This window comes from Lathamus discolor, unplaced genomic scaffold (assembly GCF_037157495.1).
Source record: "Lathamus discolor isolate bLatDis1 unplaced genomic scaffold, bLatDis1.hap1 Scaffold_76, whole genome shotgun sequence".
In the NCBI taxonomy this organism is placed as follows: domain Eukaryota; kingdom Metazoa; phylum Chordata; class Aves; order Psittaciformes; family Psittacidae; genus Lathamus; species Lathamus discolor.
In genome coordinates, this window is record NW_027069388.1 from 1 (window position 1) to 21,127 (window position 21,127).

The 21,127-nt window shown below is 57.6% G+C and overlaps 1 protein-coding gene across 3 annotated transcripts; it reads right to left on the bottom strand.

Moving 5' to 3' along the window:
• Positions 1-192: 192 nt before the first annotated feature.
• LOC136006872 (casein kinase II subunit alpha-like) lies at positions 193-19,683 on the bottom strand. 3 transcript variants are annotated; one of them, XM_065664913.1, is made up of 9 exons: positions 19,573-19,682; positions 14,877-15,003; positions 8,166-8,277; positions 5,728-5,829; positions 4,147-4,197; positions 2,986-3,045; positions 2,472-2,555; positions 1,099-1,208; positions 196-317 (listed from the first exon to the last, which is right to left on the bottom strand). In XM_065664913.1, exons 2-9 carry the CDS (start codon positions 14,975-14,977, stop codon positions 212-214), a joined length of 726 nt encoding a protein of 241 aa, XP_065520985.1. In that variant the 5' UTR covers positions 14,978-15,003; positions 19,573-19,682; the 3' UTR covers positions 196-211. The 3 variants fall into 3 exon arrangements, with proteins under 3 accessions (XP_065520987.1, XP_065520986.1, XP_065520985.1); XM_065664915.1 differs by lacking the exon at positions 8,166-8,277 and having other exon boundaries at positions 193-317; positions 14,877-15,033; positions 19,573-19,683; XM_065664914.1 differs by lacking the exon at positions 8,166-8,277 and having other exon boundaries at positions 194-317.
• Between the last annotated feature and the right edge of the window lie 1,444 nt (positions 19,684-21,127).

Here is a 21,127-nt window from a genome sequence, read left to right on the forward strand (position 1 = left end):
TGGGATGCTGGAGCAGGTCGGGTGATGCTGGGTGATGGAAGGGCCGGGATGCTGGAGCAGGTTGGGCGATGCTGGGTGATGGAAGGGTTGGGATGCTGGAGCAGGTCGGTGCAGGGGTGATGCTGGGGCATGGAAGGGCCGGGATGCTGGAGCAGGTCGGGTGATGCTGGGGCATGGAAGGGATGGATGGAAGGGTGATGGAGCCAGGACCTCACCTGGTCGTAGTTGTCGTGGCCGTGGAAGAAGGGCTCCTTCCTGAAGACCATGCTGGCCAGCATGCAGCCCAGGCTCCACATGTCCAGGCTGTAGTCGTACATCTGGAGCGGGGCAGGAGACGGCTGGGGTTAGGGTTAGGGGTTAGGGGTTGGGGTCAGGGTTAGGAGTTAGGTGTAGGGGTTAGGGGTAGGGGTTAGGGGTAGGGGTTAGTGTTAGGGGTTAGAGTTAGGGTTAGGGGTTAGGGGTTAGAGTTAGGGGTTAGGGGTAGGGGATGGGGTTAGGGGTTGGTGTTAGTGTTAGGGATAGGGGTTAGGGGTACTGGTTAGGGTTAGGGGATGGGGTTGGGGTTAGGGGTTGGGTTTAGGGTTAGATTCAGGGGTCAGGGTTAGGGGTTGGATTTAGGGGTTGGGGTTAGGGGTTAGTGTTAGTTGTTGGGGTTAGGGGTTAGGGGTAGGGGTTAGGGTTAGGGTTTAGGGTTAGGGGATGGGGTTAGGGTTAGGGGTTGGGTTTAGGGTTAGGGGTTAGGGGTAGGGGTAGGGGTTAGGGTTAGGGGTTGGGGTTAGGGGTTGGGGTTATGTTTAGGGGTTAGGGGTAGGGGTTAGGGGTTGGGGTTATGGTTATGGGTTAGGGGTAGGGGTTAGTGTTAGGGTTTGCGTTAGGGTTGGGGTTGGGTTTAGTGTTAGGGTTTAGGGTTAGGTTTAGGGTTTGGTTTAAGGTTAGGTTTAGGGGTCAGGGTTAAGGGTTAGGGTTAGGGGTTGGGGTTAGGGTTCAGGGTCAGGGTTGGGCTCAGGGTTAAGGGTTCTGGGTTAGGGTTTGGGTTACCCCATCTCCCGGTGTAACCCCAGAGGAAGAAGTGGGGAGCAGCCCCCCCATGCCCCATACCTGATAATCCACCAACAGCTCCGCCCCTTGAAGTAGCGCGAGGCCACGCGGACGTTGTACTCCTGGCCTGGGTGGTAGAACTCGGCCAGGCCCCAGTCAATGAGGCGGAGCTGGGGGGAGGAAGAGGAGGATGAGGATGGGGACGGGGCCCTGCAGCTGGGACCTTGCCATGGTCCTGCCCCTGCTCCAGGGCCTGAAGGGGCTGCAGGGAGCCTGGAGAGGGGCTGGGGCCAAGGGAGGCAGGGATGGGATGGGGAGGAAGAGGGAAGAGGTGATGGGGTCTTGGGGAGTTCTTCCCCATGAGGGTGCTGGGGCACTGGCAGGGGGTGAAGGGAGAAGTTGGGGATGCTCCATCCCTGGCAGTGCTCGAGGCCAGGTTGGACACAGGGGCTCGGAGCCCCCTGCTCCAGTGGAAGGGGTCCGAGCCCTCCTACCCATCCCATCCCATCGGGGAGCCCCAATTCCCTCCGGGAAGAGGGAAATCAATGGGGATTTACTGGATGCAGGCGGTGCTTTGATGGTTATATGGAATTCCCAATGGGAAGTGGGAAATCAATGGGGATTTACTGGATGTGGGCAGTGCTTTGATGGTTCTATGGAATTCCCAACGGGAAGTGGGAAATCAATAGGGATTTACTGGATGCGGGCGGTGCTTTGAGGATCACATGGAATTCCCACTGGGAAGTGGGAAATCAATGGGGATTTACTGGATGTGGGCGGTGCTTTGATGGTTCTATGGAATTCCCAACGGGAATCAATGGGGATTTACTGGATGCAGGTGGTGCTTTGAGGATCACATGGAATTCCCACTGGGAAGCAGGAAATCAATGGGGATTTACTGGATGTGGGCGGTGCTTTGATGGTTATATGGAATTCCCACTGGGAAGTGGGAAATCAATGGGGATTTAATGGATGCAGGAGGTGGTTTGAGGGTCACACAGAATTCCCACCAGGAAGCAGGAAATCAATGGGGATTTACTGGATGCAAGCAGCGCTTTGAGGGTCACACAGAATTCCCACCAGGAAGCAGGAAATCAATGGGGATTTACTGGATGCAGGCGGTGCTTTGATGGTTCTACGGAATTCCCACCGGGAATCAATGGGGATTTACTGGATGCAAGCAGTGCTTTGAGGGTCACATGGAATTCCCACCGGGAATCAATGGGGATTTACTGGATGCAGGCGGTGCTTTGAGGGTCACTTGGAATTCCCACCCAACAGATGGGACCCCATGGGCTTCAAGGGCTCCTCCAGCTCCGGAGGACGGGATTGGAGCCGGAGCAGCTTTTAGGTCCCGTCCATCCCAAGCTATTCCATGCTTCCAGGGCCTCCCGGAGCGCATCCAAGCCTCGGGCTGCTCGGGCTCTCCCTACCTTCCTGTGCTCGTGGTCGATCATGACGTTGTGGGGTTTGACGTCCCGGTGCATCACACCCATGCTGTGGCAGTAATCCAGGGCCTGCGGAGGGAATGGGATCCGCAGGGATGCTCCTGCATCCCGGGAAGAGGCAACGGGAGCCATGGAGATGGTCGGAGCCAGCACCACCAAGGCTTTGCTTGGCTGGAAGGCTCCAACCTGCCCGGTGCCAGCAGGCTCTGCCCCTTGAATCCATGGGATGGAGCACGGGATAAATCCCAAATCCCATTCTCCCAGCGCCAGCCCCACAGGATGGAGATGGCAGTGAATGGGTGCTGGCCCCAGCACATGGGTGGGGGGACGGGGACCACAGTGGGTGCTGGAAGGGAGAGGCCTTGCAGCACCACAAGCAGGCCGGATCCTGCTTCCCAAAGGATGGGGTTACCCCGGAGGGGATCAGCACAGGAGCAGCGGATCCGTGCCGGGGGAAGGAGGTCGGGCCCCGCATCCCAGCCATCCCATGGGATCTCACCTTCAGGATCTCGTACATGTAGAAGCGGATGTCGAAGTCTGAGAGGGTCTGGTAGAGCTGCTGCAGGAGGGAGGAGCAAGAGGAGGATGAGGAGGAGCAGGATGGGGAGGAAGGGGCTGGGTGGGGTGGGGGGTGCAGGATGGGGTGGGGGGGGCTGGATGGGGTGGGGGGTGATGGATGGGGTAGGGGGTGATGGATGGGGGGGTGCTGGATGGGGTGGGGGGTGCAGGATGGGATCGGGGTGCAGGATGGGGGGGGTGCAGGATTGGGTGGGGGGTGCAGGATGGGACCGGGGGTGCAGGATGGGATCGGGGGTGCAGGATGGGCGGGGGTGCAGGATGGGAGGGGGGTTCCGGATGGGGTTGGGGGTGCAAGACATGGGGGGGTGCAGGATGGAGTGGGAGGGGCTGGATGGGGGGGGGGGGGCAGGATGGGGTGGGGGGCACAGAATAGGGAAGGAGGTGCTGGATGCGGTGGGGGGTGCAAGATGTGGGGGGGTGCAGGATGGGGTGGGGGGTGCAGGACGGGGGGGGGTGCAGGATGGGAGGGGCTGGATGGGGTGGGGGGTGCAGGATGGGGTGGGAGGGGCTGGATGGGGTGGGGGGTGCAGAATAGGGAGGGAGGTGCTGGATGGGGTGGGGGGTGCAAGATGTGGGGGGTGCAGGATGGAGTGGGAAGGGCTGGATGGGGTGGGGGGTGCAGGATGGAATCGGGGGTGCAGGATGGGGTGGGGGGGGCAGGATGGGGTGGGGGGTGCAGAATAGGGAGGGAGGTGCTGGATGTGGTGGGGGGTGCAAGATGTGGGGGGGGTGCAGGATGGGGGGGGGGTGCAGGACAGACACTTGTGGGATCCCAGCTCAAGGCCCATGGGCACCTTGGTACCCGCTTTGTGTCCTCAACAATTCCCACTGGGAATGATGGGGATGCCCCTTGGCTGGGGGGGGGGGGGGGGCAGCACCCTTCAGTGCCCCCATAGGGCCACCCAGCACCCAAAGGGCTCTGTTTCCCCCTCGCTGCCCTCCCCAAGCCCTGAGGAGCCGGCAGGATGGGGAGCTGGGGAATGCCCCAATCCCAAGAGGGGCTCATCCCGGGATCGAGGGCCGGGAATGCCACGGGAGGCCGGGATGGGCTCTGCTGGGGCCATGGCGGGGGAGCACCCACCTTGAAGTCGGTGTTGTTGACGTGCTCGAAGACCAGGGCGGGCGTCCGGGACTGCGCGAATGGGGCCATGGATGGGGGGGGAAGGAAAGAGAGAGGTTGAGTGCCCCCCCCCCCCCCATAACCGGGCAGGGGGGGGGGGGGCAGAGGAACTGGGGGGGGGCAGCACCCACAGAGGGGAGAAGGGAAAATGTGGGGGAGAGATGGGAGAAGGGAAAAGGGAGAAGGGAGAAGGGAAAAGGGAGAAGGGAGAAGGGAAAAGGGAGAAGGGAGAAGGGAGAGAAGGGAGAAGGGAGAAGGGAGAAGGGAGAAGGGGGAAGGGAGAAGGGAAAAGGGAGAAGGGAAAAGGGAGAAGGGAAAAGGGAGAAGGGAAAAGGGAGAAGGGAGAAGGGAGAAGGGAGAAGGGAGAAGGGAGAAGGGAGAAGGGAGAAGGGAAAAGGGAGAAGGGAAAAGGGAGAAGGGAAAAGGGAAAAGGGAGAAGGGAGAAGGGAGAAGGGAAAAGGGAGAAGGGAAAAGGGAGAAGGGAAAAGGGAGAAGGGAGAAGGGAGAAGGGAGAAGGGAGAAGGGAGAAGGGGGAAGGGAGAAGGGAAAAGGGAGAAGGGAAAAGGGAAAAGGGAGAAGGGAGAAGGGAGAAGGGAAAAGGGAGAAGGGAGAAGGGAAAAGGGAGAAGGGAAAAGGGAGAAGGGGGAAGGGAGAAGGGAAAAGGGAAAAGGGAAAAGGGAGAAGGGAGAAGGGAGAAGGGAGAAGGGAGAAGGGAGAAGGGAAAAGGGAGAAGGGAGAAGGGAAAAGGGAGAAGGGAAAAGGGAGAAGGGAGAAGGGAAAAGGGAGAAGGGAGAAGGGAAAAGGGAGAAGGAGAAGGGGGAAGGGAGAAGGGAAAAGGGGGAAGGGAAAAGGGAGAAGGGAGAAGGGAGAAGGGAAAAGGGAGAAGGGGAGGGGGAAGGGAGAAGGGGGAAGGGAGAAGGGAAAAGGGAAAAGGGAGAAGGGAGAAGGGAGAAGGGAGAAGGGAGAAGGGAAGGACCCGGCCGGGGCTCCGGAGCCTCCGCCATGGGGCTGGGCTGGGGCAGGGGGAAGGAGGCAGCTCCCAGGGCAGGGACCCAGGCAGGAGCCAGCAGGGCCCTGGCCAGGAACGCTCTGGCCTTGGCTCTTACGGAGGCAGGGAATGGTTTGGGATGAAGGGATCTGAAGGCTCCTCCGGTTGGGATCCCATGGGCAGGGACCGCATTCCAAGCTCCTGCATCCAACCGGGCCTTGAGCACCGCCAGGGATGGGGCAGCCCTGTCCCAATGCATTCCCATATCCCAACCATCCTCCTGGGGACGAACTTCCCAAGATCCCATCCAACTCGGAGCCATCCGGTCATGGATTGGGGGGGGGGGGGGTGGTACCAGGCCGGGTCCTCTCCGGAGGCTGCTCCATCCCTGTCCTCCTCCCATCGCCAGCCTCTGGAGCAATCCCAGGCTCCCCAAGGGAGGATTTGAGCTCCCAGATGGATGCCAAGCGGGGCAGGGAACAGCCTGAGCCTAATCCCAAGGATTCCAAAGCATTCCAGAGCATTCCAGAGGCTGGAGATGCCCTGCTCCTTACCACGGGGTCCTTGACGATGTCCAAGAGGCTGATGATGTTGGGGCCGCCGCGGAGGTTCTCCAGGATCTTTATCTCCCGTTTGATCTTCTTCTTCTTGACGGGCTGAGGAGACACAACGGGAGAGCTGGGACAGCGGGAAAGCTCCTCATCCCTAGGGAATAACACAGGGATCAGGAGGCTGGGAGATGGGGGGGGGGATGGGATATAACGGGAAGGGATGGGAATGGGGTGGGATTGAGCGCCAGGAGCTCCGAGGGTCGGGTCCTGCCCCTCTGCTGTGTGGAAGCCGGAGGGAGAGGGGCTTGGGATGAGGGATGCAGGGATGGGAGCAGCAGGAACGGCTCCAATGGGATCCCGGCAGGGGCTGCCCCATCCCAAGGCCGCGCTGGAGCCATTCCAGGCCTATCCCAGCCCCACGCGGCTCCTCCATGGGGAAGGAGCTGAGGGAGCCCGGGACCAGCACAGAGGGACCAGGATGGGGGGGGCCTGGACCAGTTTGGGGGCTCCTGGTCCCAGTTTGGGGGTCCCCGATCCTGGTTTTGGGGTTCTCATTCCCATTTTTGGCTTTCCCATTCCCAGTTTTGGGGGTCCCATTCCCAGTTTTGAGGTTCCCATTCCCAGTTTAGGGGCTCCCATTCCCAGTTTTTGGGTTCCCCTTCCCATTTTGGGGCTCCCGATCCCGGTTTTCGGGTTCCTGATCTCGGGTTGGGGGTTCCCATTCCCAGTTTCTGGGTTCCCATTCCCAGATTTAAGGTTCCCATTCCCAGTTTTGAGGTCCCCCTTCCCATTTTGGGGTTCCCCTTCCCCTTTTTGGGTTCCCGATCCCGGTTTTTGGGTTCCCGATCCCAGGTTGGGGGTTCCCATTCCCAGTTTTGAGGTCCCCATTCCCAGTTTTTGGGTTCCCAATCCCGGTTTTTGGGTTTGCATTCCCAGTTTCTGGGGTCCCATTCCCATTTTTGCGTTCCTAATCCCAGATTTTGGGTTCCCATTCCCAATTTTTGGGTTCCCACTCCCGGTTTTCAGGTTCCCGATCCCAGTTTTTGGGTTCCCATTCCCATTTTTGGGTTCCCATTCCCAGTTTCTGGGTTCTCATTCCCAGTTTTGGGTCCCCAATCAGGGTTTTCAGGATCCTGATCCCGGGTTTTGGGTTCCCATTCCCATTTTTGGGTTCCCATTCCCATTTTTGGGTTCCCAATCCCAGATTTTGGGTTCTCATTCCCAGTTTTCGGGTTCCCGATCCTGGTTTTCTGGTGCCTGATCCCAGTGTTCTGGGTCCTGATCCCAGTTTTCGGGTTCCCGATCCCAGTTTTTGGGTTCCTGATCCCGGTTTTCCAGTTCCTGATCCCAGTTTTCCGGGTTGCGAACCCAGTTTTCGGGTTCCCAATCCTGGTTTTCCAATTCCCGATCCCAGTTTTCAGGTTCCCGATCCCAGTTTTCCGATTCCTGATCCCAGTTTTCCAATCCCAATCCCAGTTTTCAGGTTCCTGATCCCAGTTTTCAGGTTCCCGATCCCAGTTTTCCAATTCCTGATCCCAGTTTTCCAATTCCCGATCCCAGTTTTCAGGTTCCCGATCCCAGTTTTCAGGTTCCCGATCCCGCTTTTCTGGTTCCCAATCCCGGTTTCCGGGTTCCCAATCCTGGATTTCCAGGTTCCCGATCCCAGTTTTCCGATTCCCAATCCCAGTTTTCCAATTCCCGATCCCAGTTTTCAGGTTCCCAATCCTGCTTTTCTGGTTCCCAATCCTGGCTTCCGGGTTCCCGATCCCAGTTTTCCGATTCCCGATCCCAGTTTTCCGATTCCCGATCCCAGTTTTCCGATTCCTGATCCCAGTTTTCCGATTCCCGATCCCAGTTTTCCGATTCCCGATCCCGGTTTTCTGGCTCCCGCTCCCAGTTTCCGGGTTCCCAATCCCAGTTTCCAGTTCCTGATCCCAGTTTTCCGGGTCACAATCCCGGTTTTCTGGCTCCCGCTCCCAGTTCTCCAGTTCCCGATCCCAGTTTCCGGGTTCCCGCTCCCAGTTTCCGGGTTCCCAATCCCAGTTTCCGGGTTCCCGCTCCCAGTTTTCCAGTTCCTGATCCCGGTTTTCCAGTTCCTGATCCCAGTTTTCCGATTCCCGATCCCGGTTTTCTGGGTCACAATCCCGGTTTTCTGGCTCCCGCTCCCAGTTTCCGGGTTCCCAATCCCAGTTTCCGGGTTCCCGCTCCCAGTTTTCCAGTTCCTGATCCCAGTTTTCCGATTCCCGATCCTGGTTTTCTGGGTCACAATCCCGGTTTTCTGGCTCCCGCTCCCAGTTTCCGGGTTCCCAATCCCAGTTTCCAGTTCCCGATCCCAGTTTTCCGATTCCCGATCCCAGTTTTCCGATTCCCGATCCCGGTTTTCCGATTCCCGATCCCAGTTTTCCGATTCCCGATCCCGGTTTTCCGGCTGCCGCTCCCACCTTGAGGATCTTCACCACCACCTTCTCGTTGCTGGTGATGTTGATGGCCTCGAAGACCTCGCTGTACTTGCCCCTTCCCAGCTTCCGCACCAGCTGGAAGTCATCCTGGTTCCTGCGGGACGGCGCCGGGATACGGAGCTGGAGCAGGCGCCAGGAAACCGAGATCCCAAAGATCCCAATCCCAAAGCTCCCGATCCCAACGTTCCGAATCCAAGGCTCCCAATCCAAAGCTCCTGAGATCCCAAAGCTCCTGATCCCAATGCTCCAAATCCCAAAAATCCCAATCCAAAGCTCCTGTGATCCCAAAGCTCCTGATCCCAATGCTCCAAATCCCAAAAATCCAATCCAAAGCTCCTCTGATCCCAAAGCTCCCGATGCCAACGTTCCGAATCCCAAGGCTCCCAATCCAAAGCTCCTATGATCCCAAAGCTGCTGAGATCCCAAAGCTCTGGATCCCAAAGCTCCTGATCCAATGCTCCTGAGATCCCAAAGCTCCCAAGATCCTAAAGCTCCCAATCCCAAAGCTCCCAATCCCAAAAACCCCTGAGATCCCAATGCTCCTGATCCCAAACCTGCTGATCCCAAATCTCTTGATCAAAGTGCTCCGGATCCCAGAGCTCCTGATACCAAATCTCTTATTCCCAGCGCTCCGGATCCCAAAGCTCCCGAGATCCCAAAGCTCCTGATCCCAACGCTCCGGATTCCAAAGCTCCTGAGATCCCAAATTTCCTGATCCCAACACTCCTGATCCCAGTGTTCCTGAGATCCCAAAGCTCCTGATCCCAAAGATCCGGATCCCAAATCTCCCGAGATCCCAAAGCTCCAGATCCCAAACCTGCTGATCCCAAATCTCTTGATTCCAGTGCTCCAGATCCCAGAGCTCCCAATGCCAAAGCTCCCGATCCCAAAGCTCCGGATCCCAAAGCTCCGAATCCCAAAGCTCCCGATCCCAAAGCTCCGGATCCCAAAGCTCCCAATCCCAAAGCTTCCAATCCCAAAGCTTCTGATCCCAACGCTCTGGATTCCAACGTTCCTGAGATCCCAAAGCTCCTGATCCCAAAGCTCCGAATCCCAAAGCTCTGGATCCCAAAGATCTGGATCCCAAAGCTTCCAAACCCAAAGCTTCTGATCCCAAAGCTCCAGATCCCAAATCTCTTGATCCAAGCCCTTCGTATCCCAAAGCTCCGGATCACAACGCTCCTGATCCCAAAGCTCCCAATCCCAAAGCTCTGGATCCCAAAGCTCCCAAGATCCCAAAGCTCCAGATCCCAATGTTCCTGAGATCCCAAAGCTCCCGAGATCCCAAAGCTCCCAATCCCAAAACCCCCGAGATCCCAATGCTCCAGATCCCAAACCTGCTGATCCCAAATCTCTTGATTCCAGTGCTCCGGATCCCAAAGCTCCTGAGATCCCAAAGCTCCAGATCCCAAAGCTCCCAAATCCAAAGCTCCTGATCCCAAAGCTCCCAATCCCAAAGCTCCAGGTCCCAAAGCTCACGATTCCAAAGCTCCCAATCCCAAAGCTCCTGAGATCCCAAAGCTCCAGATCCCAAAGCTTCTGATCCCAAAGCTCCGGATACCAAAGATCCGGATCCCAGCGCTCTGGATCCCAAAGCTCCCGAGATCCCAAAGCTCCCAATCCCAAAGCCCCTGAGATCCCAATGCTCCTGATCCCAAACCTGCTGATCCCAAATCTCTTGATCGAAGCACTCCGGATCCCAGAGCTCCCGATCCCAAAGCTCCGGATCCCAAATCTCTTAATCCCAGCGCTCCGGATCCCAAAGCTCCCGAGATCCCAAAGCTCCTGATCCCAAATCTCTTCATCCCAAAGCTCCGGATACCAAAGCTCCAGATCCCAAAGCTCCCGATTCCAAATCTCCGGATCCCAAAGCTCCTGAGATCCCAGAGCTCCAGATCCCAAAGCTCCTGATCCCAAAGCTCCAGATAACAAATCTTCTGATCCCAAAGTTCCTGATCCCAAAGCTCCTGAGATCCCAAAGCTCCCGATACCCAAGCTCCGGATCCCAAAGCTCCAGATCCCAAAGCTCCCGATTCCAAATCTCCGGATCCCAATGCTCCTGAGATCCCAAAGCTTCTGATCCCAAAGCTCCGGATCCCAAAGCTCCAGATCCCAAAGCTTCTGATCCCAAATCTCTTGATTCCAGCGCTCCAGATCCCAAAGCTCCTGAGATCCCAAAGCTCCAGATCCCAAATCTCTGGATCCCAAACCTCCCGATCCCACAGCTCCTGATCCCAAATTTCTTGATCCCAGCACTTTGGATCCCAAAGCTCCCGAGATCCCAAACCTGCTGATCCCAAATCTCTTGATCCCAAAGCTCCCAATCCCAAAGCTCCCGATCCCACAGCTCCTGATCCCAAACCTGCTGATCCCAAATCTCTTGATCCCAGTGTTCCGGATCCCAAAGCTCTTGATCCCAAAGCTCCAAATCCCAAAGCTTTGGATCCCAAAGCTCCTGATCCCAAATCTTCTGATCCCAAAGTCCCCGATCCCAAAGCACCCGATATCAAAGCTTCTGATCCCAAAGCTCCTGACCCCAAAGCTCTGGATCCCAAATCTCTTGATCCCAGGGCTCCGGATCCCAGGGCTCCGGATCCCAAAGCTCCCGATCCCAAAGCTTCTGATCCCAAAGCTCCAGATCCCAACCCTGCTGATCCCAAAGCTCCGTATCCCAAATCTCTTGATCCAAGTGCTCCAGATCCCAAAGATCCAGATACCAACGCTCCTGATCCCAAAGCTCCGGATCCCAAAGCTCCAAAATCCAAAACTCCAGATCCCAAAGCTTCTGATCCCAAAGCTCCTCAGATCCCAAAGCTCCTGATCCCAAAGCTCCAGATCCCAAAGCTCCAGATCCCAAAGCTCCTGATCCAAAGCTCCGAATCCCAAAGCTCCCGATCCCAGCGCTCCGGATCCCAAACCTCCAGATCCCAAAGCCCTTGATCCCAATGTTCCTGAGATCCAAAGCTCCTGAGATCCTAAAGCTCCCAATCCCAAAGCACCTGAGATCCCAATGCTCCTGATTCCAAACCTGCTGATCCCAAATCTCTTGATCCCAAAGCTCCCAATCCCAAAGCTCCTGGTCCCACAGCTCCTGATCCCAAATCTCTTGATCCCAGTGTTCCGGATCCTAAAGCTCCTGAGATCCCAAAGCTCCCGATCCCAAAGCTCCTGAGATCCCAAAGCTCCTGATCCCTAAGCTCCCGAACCCAAAGCTCCTGAGATCCCAAAGCTCCCGATCCCAAAGCTCCTGACCCCAAGGCTCCTGATCCCAAAGCTCTGGATCCCAAATCTCTTGATCCCAGGGCTCCGGATCCCAGGGCTCCGGATCCCAAAGCTCCCGATCCCAAAGCTTCTGATCCCAAAGCTCCAGATCCCAACCCTGCTGATCCCAAAGCTCCGTATCCCAAATCTCTTGATCCAAGTGCTCCAGATCCCAAAGATCCAGATACCAACGCTCCTGATCCCAAAGCTCCGGATCCCAAAGCTCCAAAATCCAAAACTCCAGATCCCAAAGCTTCTGATCCCAAAGCTCCTCAGATCCCAAAGCTCCTGATCCCAAAGCTCCAGATCCCAAAGCTCCAGATCCCAAAGCTCCTGATCCCAAAGCTCCGAATCCCAAAGCTCCAGATCCCAAAGCTCCTGATCCCAAAGCTCCCGATCCCAGCGCTCCGGATCCCAAACCTCCAGATCCCAAAGCACTTGATCCCAATGTTCCTGAGATCCCAAAGCTCCTGAGATCCTAAAGCTCCAATCCCAAAGCACCTGAGATCCCAATGCTCCTGATTCCAAACCTGCTGATCCCAAATCTCTTGATCCCAAAGCTCCCAATCCCAAAGCTCCTGGTCCCAAATCTTCTGATCCCAAAGTCCCCGATCCCAAAGCACCCGATATCAAAGCTTCTGATCCCAAAGCTCCTGACCCCAAAGCTCTGGATCCCAAATCTCTTGATCCCAGGGCTCCGGATCCCAGGGCTCCGGATCCCAAAGCTCCCGATCCCAAAGCTTCTGATCCTAAAGCTCCAGATCCCAACCCTGCTGATCCCAAAGCTCCGTATCCCAAATCTCTTGATCCAAGTGCTCCAGATCCCAAAGATCCAGATACCAACGCTCCTGATCCCAAAGCTCCGGATCCCAAAGCTCCAAAATCCAAAACTCCAGATCCCAAAGCTTCTGATCCAAAGCTCCTCAGATCCCAAAGCTCCTGATCCCAAAGCTCCAGATCCCAAAGCTCCAGATCCCAAAGCTCCTGATCCAAAGCTCCGAATCCAAAGCTCCAGATCCCAAAGCTCCTGATCCCAAAGCTCCCGATCCCAGCGCTCCGGATCCCAAACCTCCAGATCCCAAAGCCCTTGATCCCAATGTTCCTGAGATCCCAAAGCTCCTGAGATCCTAAAGCTCCCAATCCCAAAGCACCTGAGATCCCAATGCTCCTGATTCCAAACCTGCTGATCCCAAATCTCTTGATCCCAAAGCTCCCAATCCCAAAGCTCCTGGTCCCACAGCTCCTGATCCCAAATCTCTTGATCCCAGTGTTCCGGATCCTAAAGCTCCTGAGATCCCAAAGCTCCCGATCCCAAGCTCCTGAGATCCCAAAGCTCCTGATCCCAAAGCTCCCGATCCCAAAGCTCCTGAGATCCCAAAGCTCCCGATCCCAAAGCTCCTGACCCCAAGGCTCCTGATCCCAAAGCTCTGGATCCCAAATCTCTTGATCCCAAAGCTCCTGAGATCCCAAAGCTCCAGATCCCAAAGCTCCCGATCCCAAAGCTTCTGATCCCAAATCTCTGGATCCCAAGGCTCCGGATCCCAATGGTCCCAATCCCAAAGCTCCTTATCCCAAAGCTCCAGATCCAAAGCTCCCAATCCCAAAGCTCCTGATCCCAAATGTTCTGAGCCCAAAGCTCTTGATCCCACAGCTCCAGATTCCACAGCTCTTGATCCCAAAGCTCCAGATCCCAAAGCTCCTGAGATCCCAAAGCTCCTGATGCCAAAGCTTCTGATCCCAAAGCTCCTGATCCCAAAGCTCCAGATCCCAAATCTACTGATCCCAAATCTCTGTATCTGAAAGCTCCAGATCCCAAAGCTCCTGATCCCAAAGCTCCCGATCCCAAGGTTTCTGATCCCAAATCTCCAGATCCCAAAGCTCTGGATCCCAAAGCTTCTGATCCCAAAGCTCCCGATTCCAAAGGTCCTGAGATCTCAAAGGTCAAGATCCCAAAGCTCCTGAGATCTCAAAACTCCTGATCCCAGAGCTCTGGATCCCAAAGCTCTCGATCCCAAAGCTCCCGATCCCAAAGCTCCTGAGATCCCAAAGCTCCTGAACTGATGCCAAAGCTTCTGATCCCAAAGCTCCTGACCCCAAGGCTCCCGATCCCAAAGCTCCGGATCCCAAATCTCTTGATCCCAAAGCTCCAGATCCCAAAGCTCCTGAGATCCCAAAGCTCCTGTTCCCAAAGCTCCCGATGCCAATGCTCCTGATCCCAAAGCTTCTGATCCCAAAGCTCCAGATCCCGAAGATCCTGAGATCCCAAAGCTCCTGAGATCCCAAAGTTCCCGATCCCAAAGCTCCTGATCCTAAACCTGCTGATCCAAAGCTCCGGATCCGAAAGCTCCCAATCCCAAAGCTTTGGATCCCAAAGCTCCTGATCCCAAAGCTTCTGATCCCAAAGCTCCTGAGATCCCAAAGCTGCAGATCCCAAATCTCCCGATCCCAATGCTCCGGATCCCAACGCTTCTTATCCCAAAGCTCCTGAGCTGGTTCCAAAGGCTGGGAGAAGCAGAGGCCACCACAAGGAGCACACAAAGGCACTGGATGGAGATGGGAGCCTGGAGCATCCCATCCCATCCCATCCCATCCCATCCCATCCCATCCATCCCATCCCATCCAATCCCATCCCATCCATCCCATCCATCCCATCCCATCCCATCCATCCTATCCCATCCCATCCCATCCATCCCATCCCATCCATCCTGCTCCATCCCATCCCATCCCATCCATCCCATCCCATCCATCCCATCCAATCCCATCCCATCCCATCCCGTCCCCGCACCCAGAGCCACCACAGATCCCAGGGATTTTCCCTCCCAGGCTGCCCTGGCTCTGTGGGGATGCGGCATTCCCACCTCCCGCTCTTCCCAAGGGTGGAGAGGAAGAGGTGGGATATAGGGATGAGCCGGGACCTGCAGAGCCCACCACGGGATCGGGCCCATTCCCATTGCTGGGAATTAAGGGCAGAGACAAGGAAGTATCCCATGGAGCATGCCCCCAAGGGGCCCCCATCGCGGATCCGGGATGGAGATGGAACCGGAAGAGGGAGGATGGGATGGGATCTTGGGAAGGCGTTGGGATCTTGGGAAGGCGTTGGGATCTTGGGAAGTTCTTCCCCATGACGGTGCTGGGATACCGGCGGTATCCAAGGACGTTGGATGGGGCTTGGAGCACCCTGCTCCATTGGGAAGCATCCATAGGCTGGAAGCGGAGGAGCTTCCCGGTCCATCCTGACCCATCCCATTCCATGCTTCCAGGATCTTTACATCCCCACCAAACCCAAGGCTGCAGCTCGGGGGGGGCTCTTTGGGAATCATCTCCCCACTTCCCAGCCCACCACCCAATCCAAGCGGCGCTTCCATTGGAGCCACGAGAGCGGGAGCTTCCCTATGGATTGGGTGGGATTGCCCGGCGCCATTCCCAGCCTACCCCCATTCCACGACGTGGGATTCGTAGTCCCAGTACTCGCGGGGCCGCTGCGTGTTCACCTCGGCATAGACCCGGGCCCGGCTCGGAACGGGCCCCGCCATGATCCAACGGGAATGCCGCGCTCATCCTGCAACACAGACAGGAGCTGGGATCACACCTGGAACAGGGACACAGGAGCTGGGATCAGAGCCGGAACATGGACACAGGAGCTGGGATCACACCTGGAACAGGGACACAGGAGCTGGGATCAGAGCCGGAACAGGGACACAGGAGCTGGGATCACACCTGGAACAGGGACACAGGAGCTGGGATCACACCTGGAACAGGGACACAGGAGCTGGGATCAGAGCTGGAACAGGGACACAGGAGCTGGGATCAGGGCTGGAACAGGGACACAGGAGCTGGGATCACACCTGGAACAGGGACACAGGAGCTGGGATCACACCTGGAACAGGGACACAGGAGCTGGGATCAGAGCTGGAACAGGGACACAGGAGCTGGGATCAGAGCTGGAACAGGGACACAAGAGCTGGGATCACACCTGGAACAGGGACACAGGAGCTGGGATCACACCTGGAACAGGGACACAGGAGCTGGGATCACACCTGGAACAGGGACACAGGAGCTGGGATCAGGGCTGGAACAGGGACACAGGAGCTGGGATCAGGGCTGGAACAGGGACACAGGAGCTGGGATCAGAGCTGGAACAGGGACACAGGAGCTGGGATCAGGGCTGGAACAGGGACACAGGAGCTGGGATCAGAGCTGGAACAGGGACACAGGAGCTGGGATCAGGGCTGGAACAGGGACACAGGAGCTGGGATCAGAGCTGGAACAGGGACACAGGATCTGGGATCACACCTGGAACAGGGACACAGGAGCTGGGATCAGGGCTGGAACAGGGACACAGGAGCTGGGATCAGAGCTGGAACAGGGACACAGGAGCTGGGATCAGGGCTGGAACAGGGACACAGGAGCTGGGATCAGAGCTGGAACAGGGACACAGGAGCTGGGATCACACCTGGAACAGGGACACAGGAGCTGGGATCAAGGCTGGAACAGGGATACAGGAGCTGGATCAGGGCTGGAACAGGGACACAGGAGCTGGGATCAGAGCTGGAACAGGGACACAGGAGCTGGGATCAGGGCTGGAACAGGGACACAGGAGCTGGGATCAGGGCTGGGACATGGACACAGGAGCTGGGATCACACCTGGAACAGGGACACTGGAGCTGGGATCAGGGCTGGAACAGGGACACAGGAGCTGGGATCAGAGCTGGAACAGGGACACAGGAGCTGGGATCACACCTGGAACATGGACACAGGAGCTGGGATCAGGGCTGGAACATGGACACAGGAGCTGGGATCAGGGCTGGAACATGGACACAGGAGCTGGTATCAGAGCTGGAACAGGGACACAGGAGCTGGGATCACACCTGGAACAGGGACACAGGAGCTGGGATCAGAGCTGGAACAGGGACACAGGAGCTGGGATCACACCTGGAACAGGGACACAGGAGCTGGGATCAGAGCTGGAACATGGACACAGGAGCTGGGATCAGAGCTGGAACAGGGACACAGGAGCTGGGATCACACCTGGCACAGGGACACAGGAGCTGGGATCACACCTGGAACATGGACACAGGAGCTGGGATCAGAGCTGGAACAGGGACACAGGAGCTGGGATCACACCTGGAACAGGGACACAGGAGCTGGGATCAAGGCTGGAACAGGGATACAGGAGCTGGGATCAGGGCTGGAACAGGGACACAGGAGCTGGGATCACACCTGGAACAGGGACACAGGAGCTGGGATCACACCTGGAACAGGGACACAGGAGCTGGGATCACACCTGGAACAGGGACACAGGAGCTGGGATCAGAGCTGGAACAGGGACACAGGAGCTGGAATCACACCTGGAACAGGGACACAGGAGCTGGGATCAGGGCTGGAACATGGACACAGGAGCTGGGATCAGGGCTGGAACATGGACACAGGAGCTGGGATCAGAGCTGGAACATGGACACAGGAGCTGGGATCAGAGCTGGAACAGGGACACAGGAGCTGGGATCAGAGCTGGAACAGGGACACAGGAGCTGGGATCAGGGCTGGAACAGGGATACAGGAGCTGGGATCAGAGCTGGAACAGGGACACAGGAGCTGGGATCACACCTGGAACAGGGACACAGGAGCTGGGATCAGGGCTGGAACAGGGACACAGGAGCTGGGATCAGAGCTGGAACATGGACACAGGAGCTGGGATCACACCTGGAACAGGGACACAGGAGCTGGGATCACACCTGGAACATGGACACAGGAGCTGGGATCAAGGCTGGAACAGGGATACAGGAGCTGGGATCAGGGCTGGAACAGGGACACAGGAGCTGGGATCAGAGCTGGAACAGGGACACAGGAGCTGGGATCAGGGCTGGAACAGGGACACAGGAGCTGGGATCAGGGCTGGGACACGGACACAGGAGCTGGGATCACACCTGGAACAGGACACTGGAGCTGGGATCAGGGCTGGAACAGGGACACAGGAGCTGGGATCAGAGCTGGAACATGGACACAGGAGCTGGGATCACACCTGGCACAGGGACACAGGAGCTGGGATCACACCTGGAACATGGACACAGGAGCTGGGATCAGAGCTGGAACAGGAACACAGGAGCTGGGATCACACCTGGAACAGGGACACAGGAGCTGGGATCAAGGCTGGAACAGGGATACAGGAGCTGGGATCAGGGCTGGAACAGGGACACAGGAGCTGGGATCAGAGCTGGAACAGGGACACAGGAGCTGGGATCACACCTGGAACAGGGACACAGGAGCTGGGATCACACCTGGAACAGGGACACAGGAGCTGGATCAGGGCTGGAACAGGGACACAGGAGCTGGGATCAGGGCTGGAACAGGGACACAGGAGCTGGGATCAGGGCTGGGACACGGACACAGGAGCTGGGATCACACCTGGAACAGGGACACTGGAGCTGGGATCAGGGCTGGAACAGGGACACAGGAGCTGGGATCAGAGCTGGAACAGGGACACAGGAGCTGGGATCACACCTGGAACAGGGACACAGGAGCTGGGATCAGGGCTGGAACAGGGACACAGGAGCTGGGATCAGAGCTGGAACAGGGACACAGGAGCTGGAATCACACCTGGAACAGGGACACTGGAGCTGGGATCAGGGCTGGAACATGGACACAGGAGCTGGGATCAGGGCTGGAACATGGACACAGGAGCTGGGATCACACCTGGAACAGGGACACTGGAGCTGGGATCAGGGCTGGAACATGGACACAGGAGCTGGGATCAGGGCTGGAACATGGACACAGGAGCTGGGATCAGAGCTGGAACATGGACACAGGAGCTGGGATCAGAGCTGGAACAGGGACACAGGAGCTGGGATCAGAGCTGGAACAGGGACACAGGAGCTGGGATCACACCTGGAACAGGGACACAGGAGCTGGGATCAGGGCTGGAACAGGGACACAGGAGCTGGGATCAGGGCTGGGACATGGACACAGGAGCTGGGATCACACCTGGAACAGGGACACTGGAGCTGGGATCAGGGCTGGAACAGGGACACAGGAGCTGGGATCACACCTGGAACAGGGACACAGGAGCTGGGATCACACCTGGAACAGGGACACAGGAGCTGGGATCAAGGCTGGAACAGGGATACAGGAGCTGGGATCAGGTCTGGAACAGGGACACAGGAGCTGGGATCAGAGCTGGAACAGGGACACAGGAGCTGGGATCAGGGCTGGAACAGGGACACAGGAGCTGGGATCAGAGCTGGAACATGGACACAGGAGCTGGAATCACACCTGGAACAGGGACACAGGAGCTGGGATCAGAGCTGGAACATGGACACAGGAGCTGGGATCAGGGCTGGAACATGGACACAGGAGCTGGGATCAGAGCTGGAACATGGACACAGGAGCTGGGATCAGAGCTGGAACAGGGACACAGGAGCTGGGATCAGAGCTGGAACAGGGACACAGGAGCTGGATCAGGGCTGGAACAGGGACACAGGAGCTGGGATCAGGGCTGGAACATGGACACAGGAGCTGGGATCAGGGCTGGAACAGGGACACTTGGGGAAGGACCTGGCTCGATCCCAATGGATGCTGGGCCCAGCTCTCCCTGCAGTGCTGGAGGTCCCGGTGGTGCCATCACCTCCATCCCCATCCCATCCCTATTCTATCTCCATCCCCATCCCATTCCCATCCCATTCCCATCCCATTCCCATCCCATTCCCATCCCATCCCCATCCCATCCCCATCCCATCCCACCGCCAGGTCCATGCCAGGCACCCTGGATCTCCGGAGCCCTGGGGCCAGGAGGCAGCGGAGTTCCAGAGGCCGGGAATGAGGAGCAGGCTCCGGGGGGGGTGGTGCAGGGAGCCCGAGAACTTCCCAAGATCCCAACAACTCTTCCCTTTGGAGCCGCCGGGATCGGGCCCATGCCCGGGGCTGCCCGCATCCCATGGGATGGGGATGGGGACCCCGGCGAGGGGCAGGGGCCGGGAGACCCCGTAGCAAGGGGAGCGGGGGGGGGGAGCCCCACAGGGCCCCGCGGTGGGGCAGGGCCCCGGCGCCCCACACATTCCCCCCCCCCCCACACACCTTATTGCCCCCCCCCCCCTTCAATGCCCCCCCCGGTTTCCCCCCCCCCCCCCGCCCTCACCGTGGCCCCGGTCGGTGCCGGCTCCGCTCCGGGGCCGCGTCCCCTCAGTGTTGCCAAGATGGCGGCGGCGGCGGCCGCCGCAAGCGGGCCCCGGTCCGCCGGGCCGGTAGGGGGCGCCAGGGAGCGGGTGCAGGCGGCGCGGTGACGTCATGACGGCGGAGTTGGATGGGGTTAAGGGGGGGGAAGTAGTGATCGCCAGTGGGGGTTGTACTGGGTATACTGGGATGGGGCATAGGTGCCTTACTGGTTATACTGGGGTGGGGCATTGGTGCCTTACTGGTTATACTGGGGTGGGGCATTGGTGCCTTACTGGTTATACTGGGATGGGGCATTGGTGCCTCACTGGTTATACTGGGATGGGGCATTGGTGCCTTACTGGTTTTACTGGGATGGGTCACTGGTGCCTTACTTGTTATACTGGGATGTGTCAGCAGTGCCTTACTGGTTATACTGGGATGGGTCACTGGTGCCTTACCGGTTATACTGGGATGGGTCACGGGTGTCTTACTGGTTCTACTGGGATGGGTCACTGGTGCCTTACTGGTTGTACTGGGATGAGTCAGCAGTGCCTCACTGGTTATACTGGGATGGGTGAGCGGTGCCTTTCTGCTTATACTGGGATGGATCAGTGGTGCCTCACTGCTTATACTGGGATGAGTCAGCAGTGCCTTACTGGTTATACTGGGATGGGTCATTGGTGCCTTACTGGTTATACTGGGATGGGTCACTGGTGCCTTAACAGTTGTACTGGGATGAGTCAGCGGTGCCTCACTGGTTATACTGGGATGGGTGAGCAGTGCCTTACTGCTTATACTGGGATGGATCAGTGGTGCCTCACTGCTTATACTGGGATGGGTCAGCGGTGCCTCACTAGTTATACTGGGATGGGTCAGCGGTGCCTTACTGGTTATACTGGGATGGGTCACTGGTGCCTTAACAGTTGTACTGGGATGAGTCAGCGGTGCCTCACTGGTTATACTGGGATGGGTGAGCAGTGCCTTACTGCTTATACTGGGATGGATCAGTGGTGCCTCACTGCTTATACTGGGATGGGTCAGCGGTGCCTCACTGGTTATACTGGGATGGGTCAGCGGTGCCTTAGTGGTTATACTGGGATGAGTCAGCGATAGCCTCACTGGTTATACTGGGATGGGTGAGCAGTGCCTTACTGCTTATACTGGGATGGATCAGCGGTGCCTCACTGCTTATACTGGGATGTGTCAGTGGTGCCTTACTGGTTATACAGGGATGAGTCAGCAGTGCCTTACTGGTTATACTGGGATGGGTCAGCGGTGCCTTACTGGTTATACAGGGATGAGTCAGCAGTGCCTTACTGGTTATACTGGGATGGGTCAGCGGTGCCTTACTGGTTATACTGGGATGAGTCAGCGGTGCCTCACTGGTTATACTGGGATGGGTCAGCGGTGCCATACCTGTTGTACTGGTTTATACTGGGTTGTACCGGTTTATACTGGGTTGTACTGGGTTGTACCGGTTTATACTGGGTTGTACTGGTTTACACTGGGTTGTACCGGTTTATACTGGGTTGTACCGG

What these genes read in the sequence shown, in the direction of transcription:
- LOC136006872 (XM_065664913.1), bottom strand. Translation starts at nt 14,977, where the DNA reads ATGGCGGGGCCCGTTCCGAGCCGGGCCCGGGTCTATGCCGAGGTGAAC. An exon ending in TCCCACGTCGTGGAATGGGG is followed by an intron (nt 8,278 to 14,876) that starts GTAGGCTGGGAA and finishes GCCGTCCCGCAG; the next exon opens with GAACCAGGATGACTTCCAGC. An exon ending in ACATCGTCAAGGACCCCGTG is followed by an intron (nt 4,198 to 5,727) that starts GTAAGGAGCAGG and finishes CCATTCGCGCAG; the next exon opens with TCCCGGACGCCCGCCCTGGT.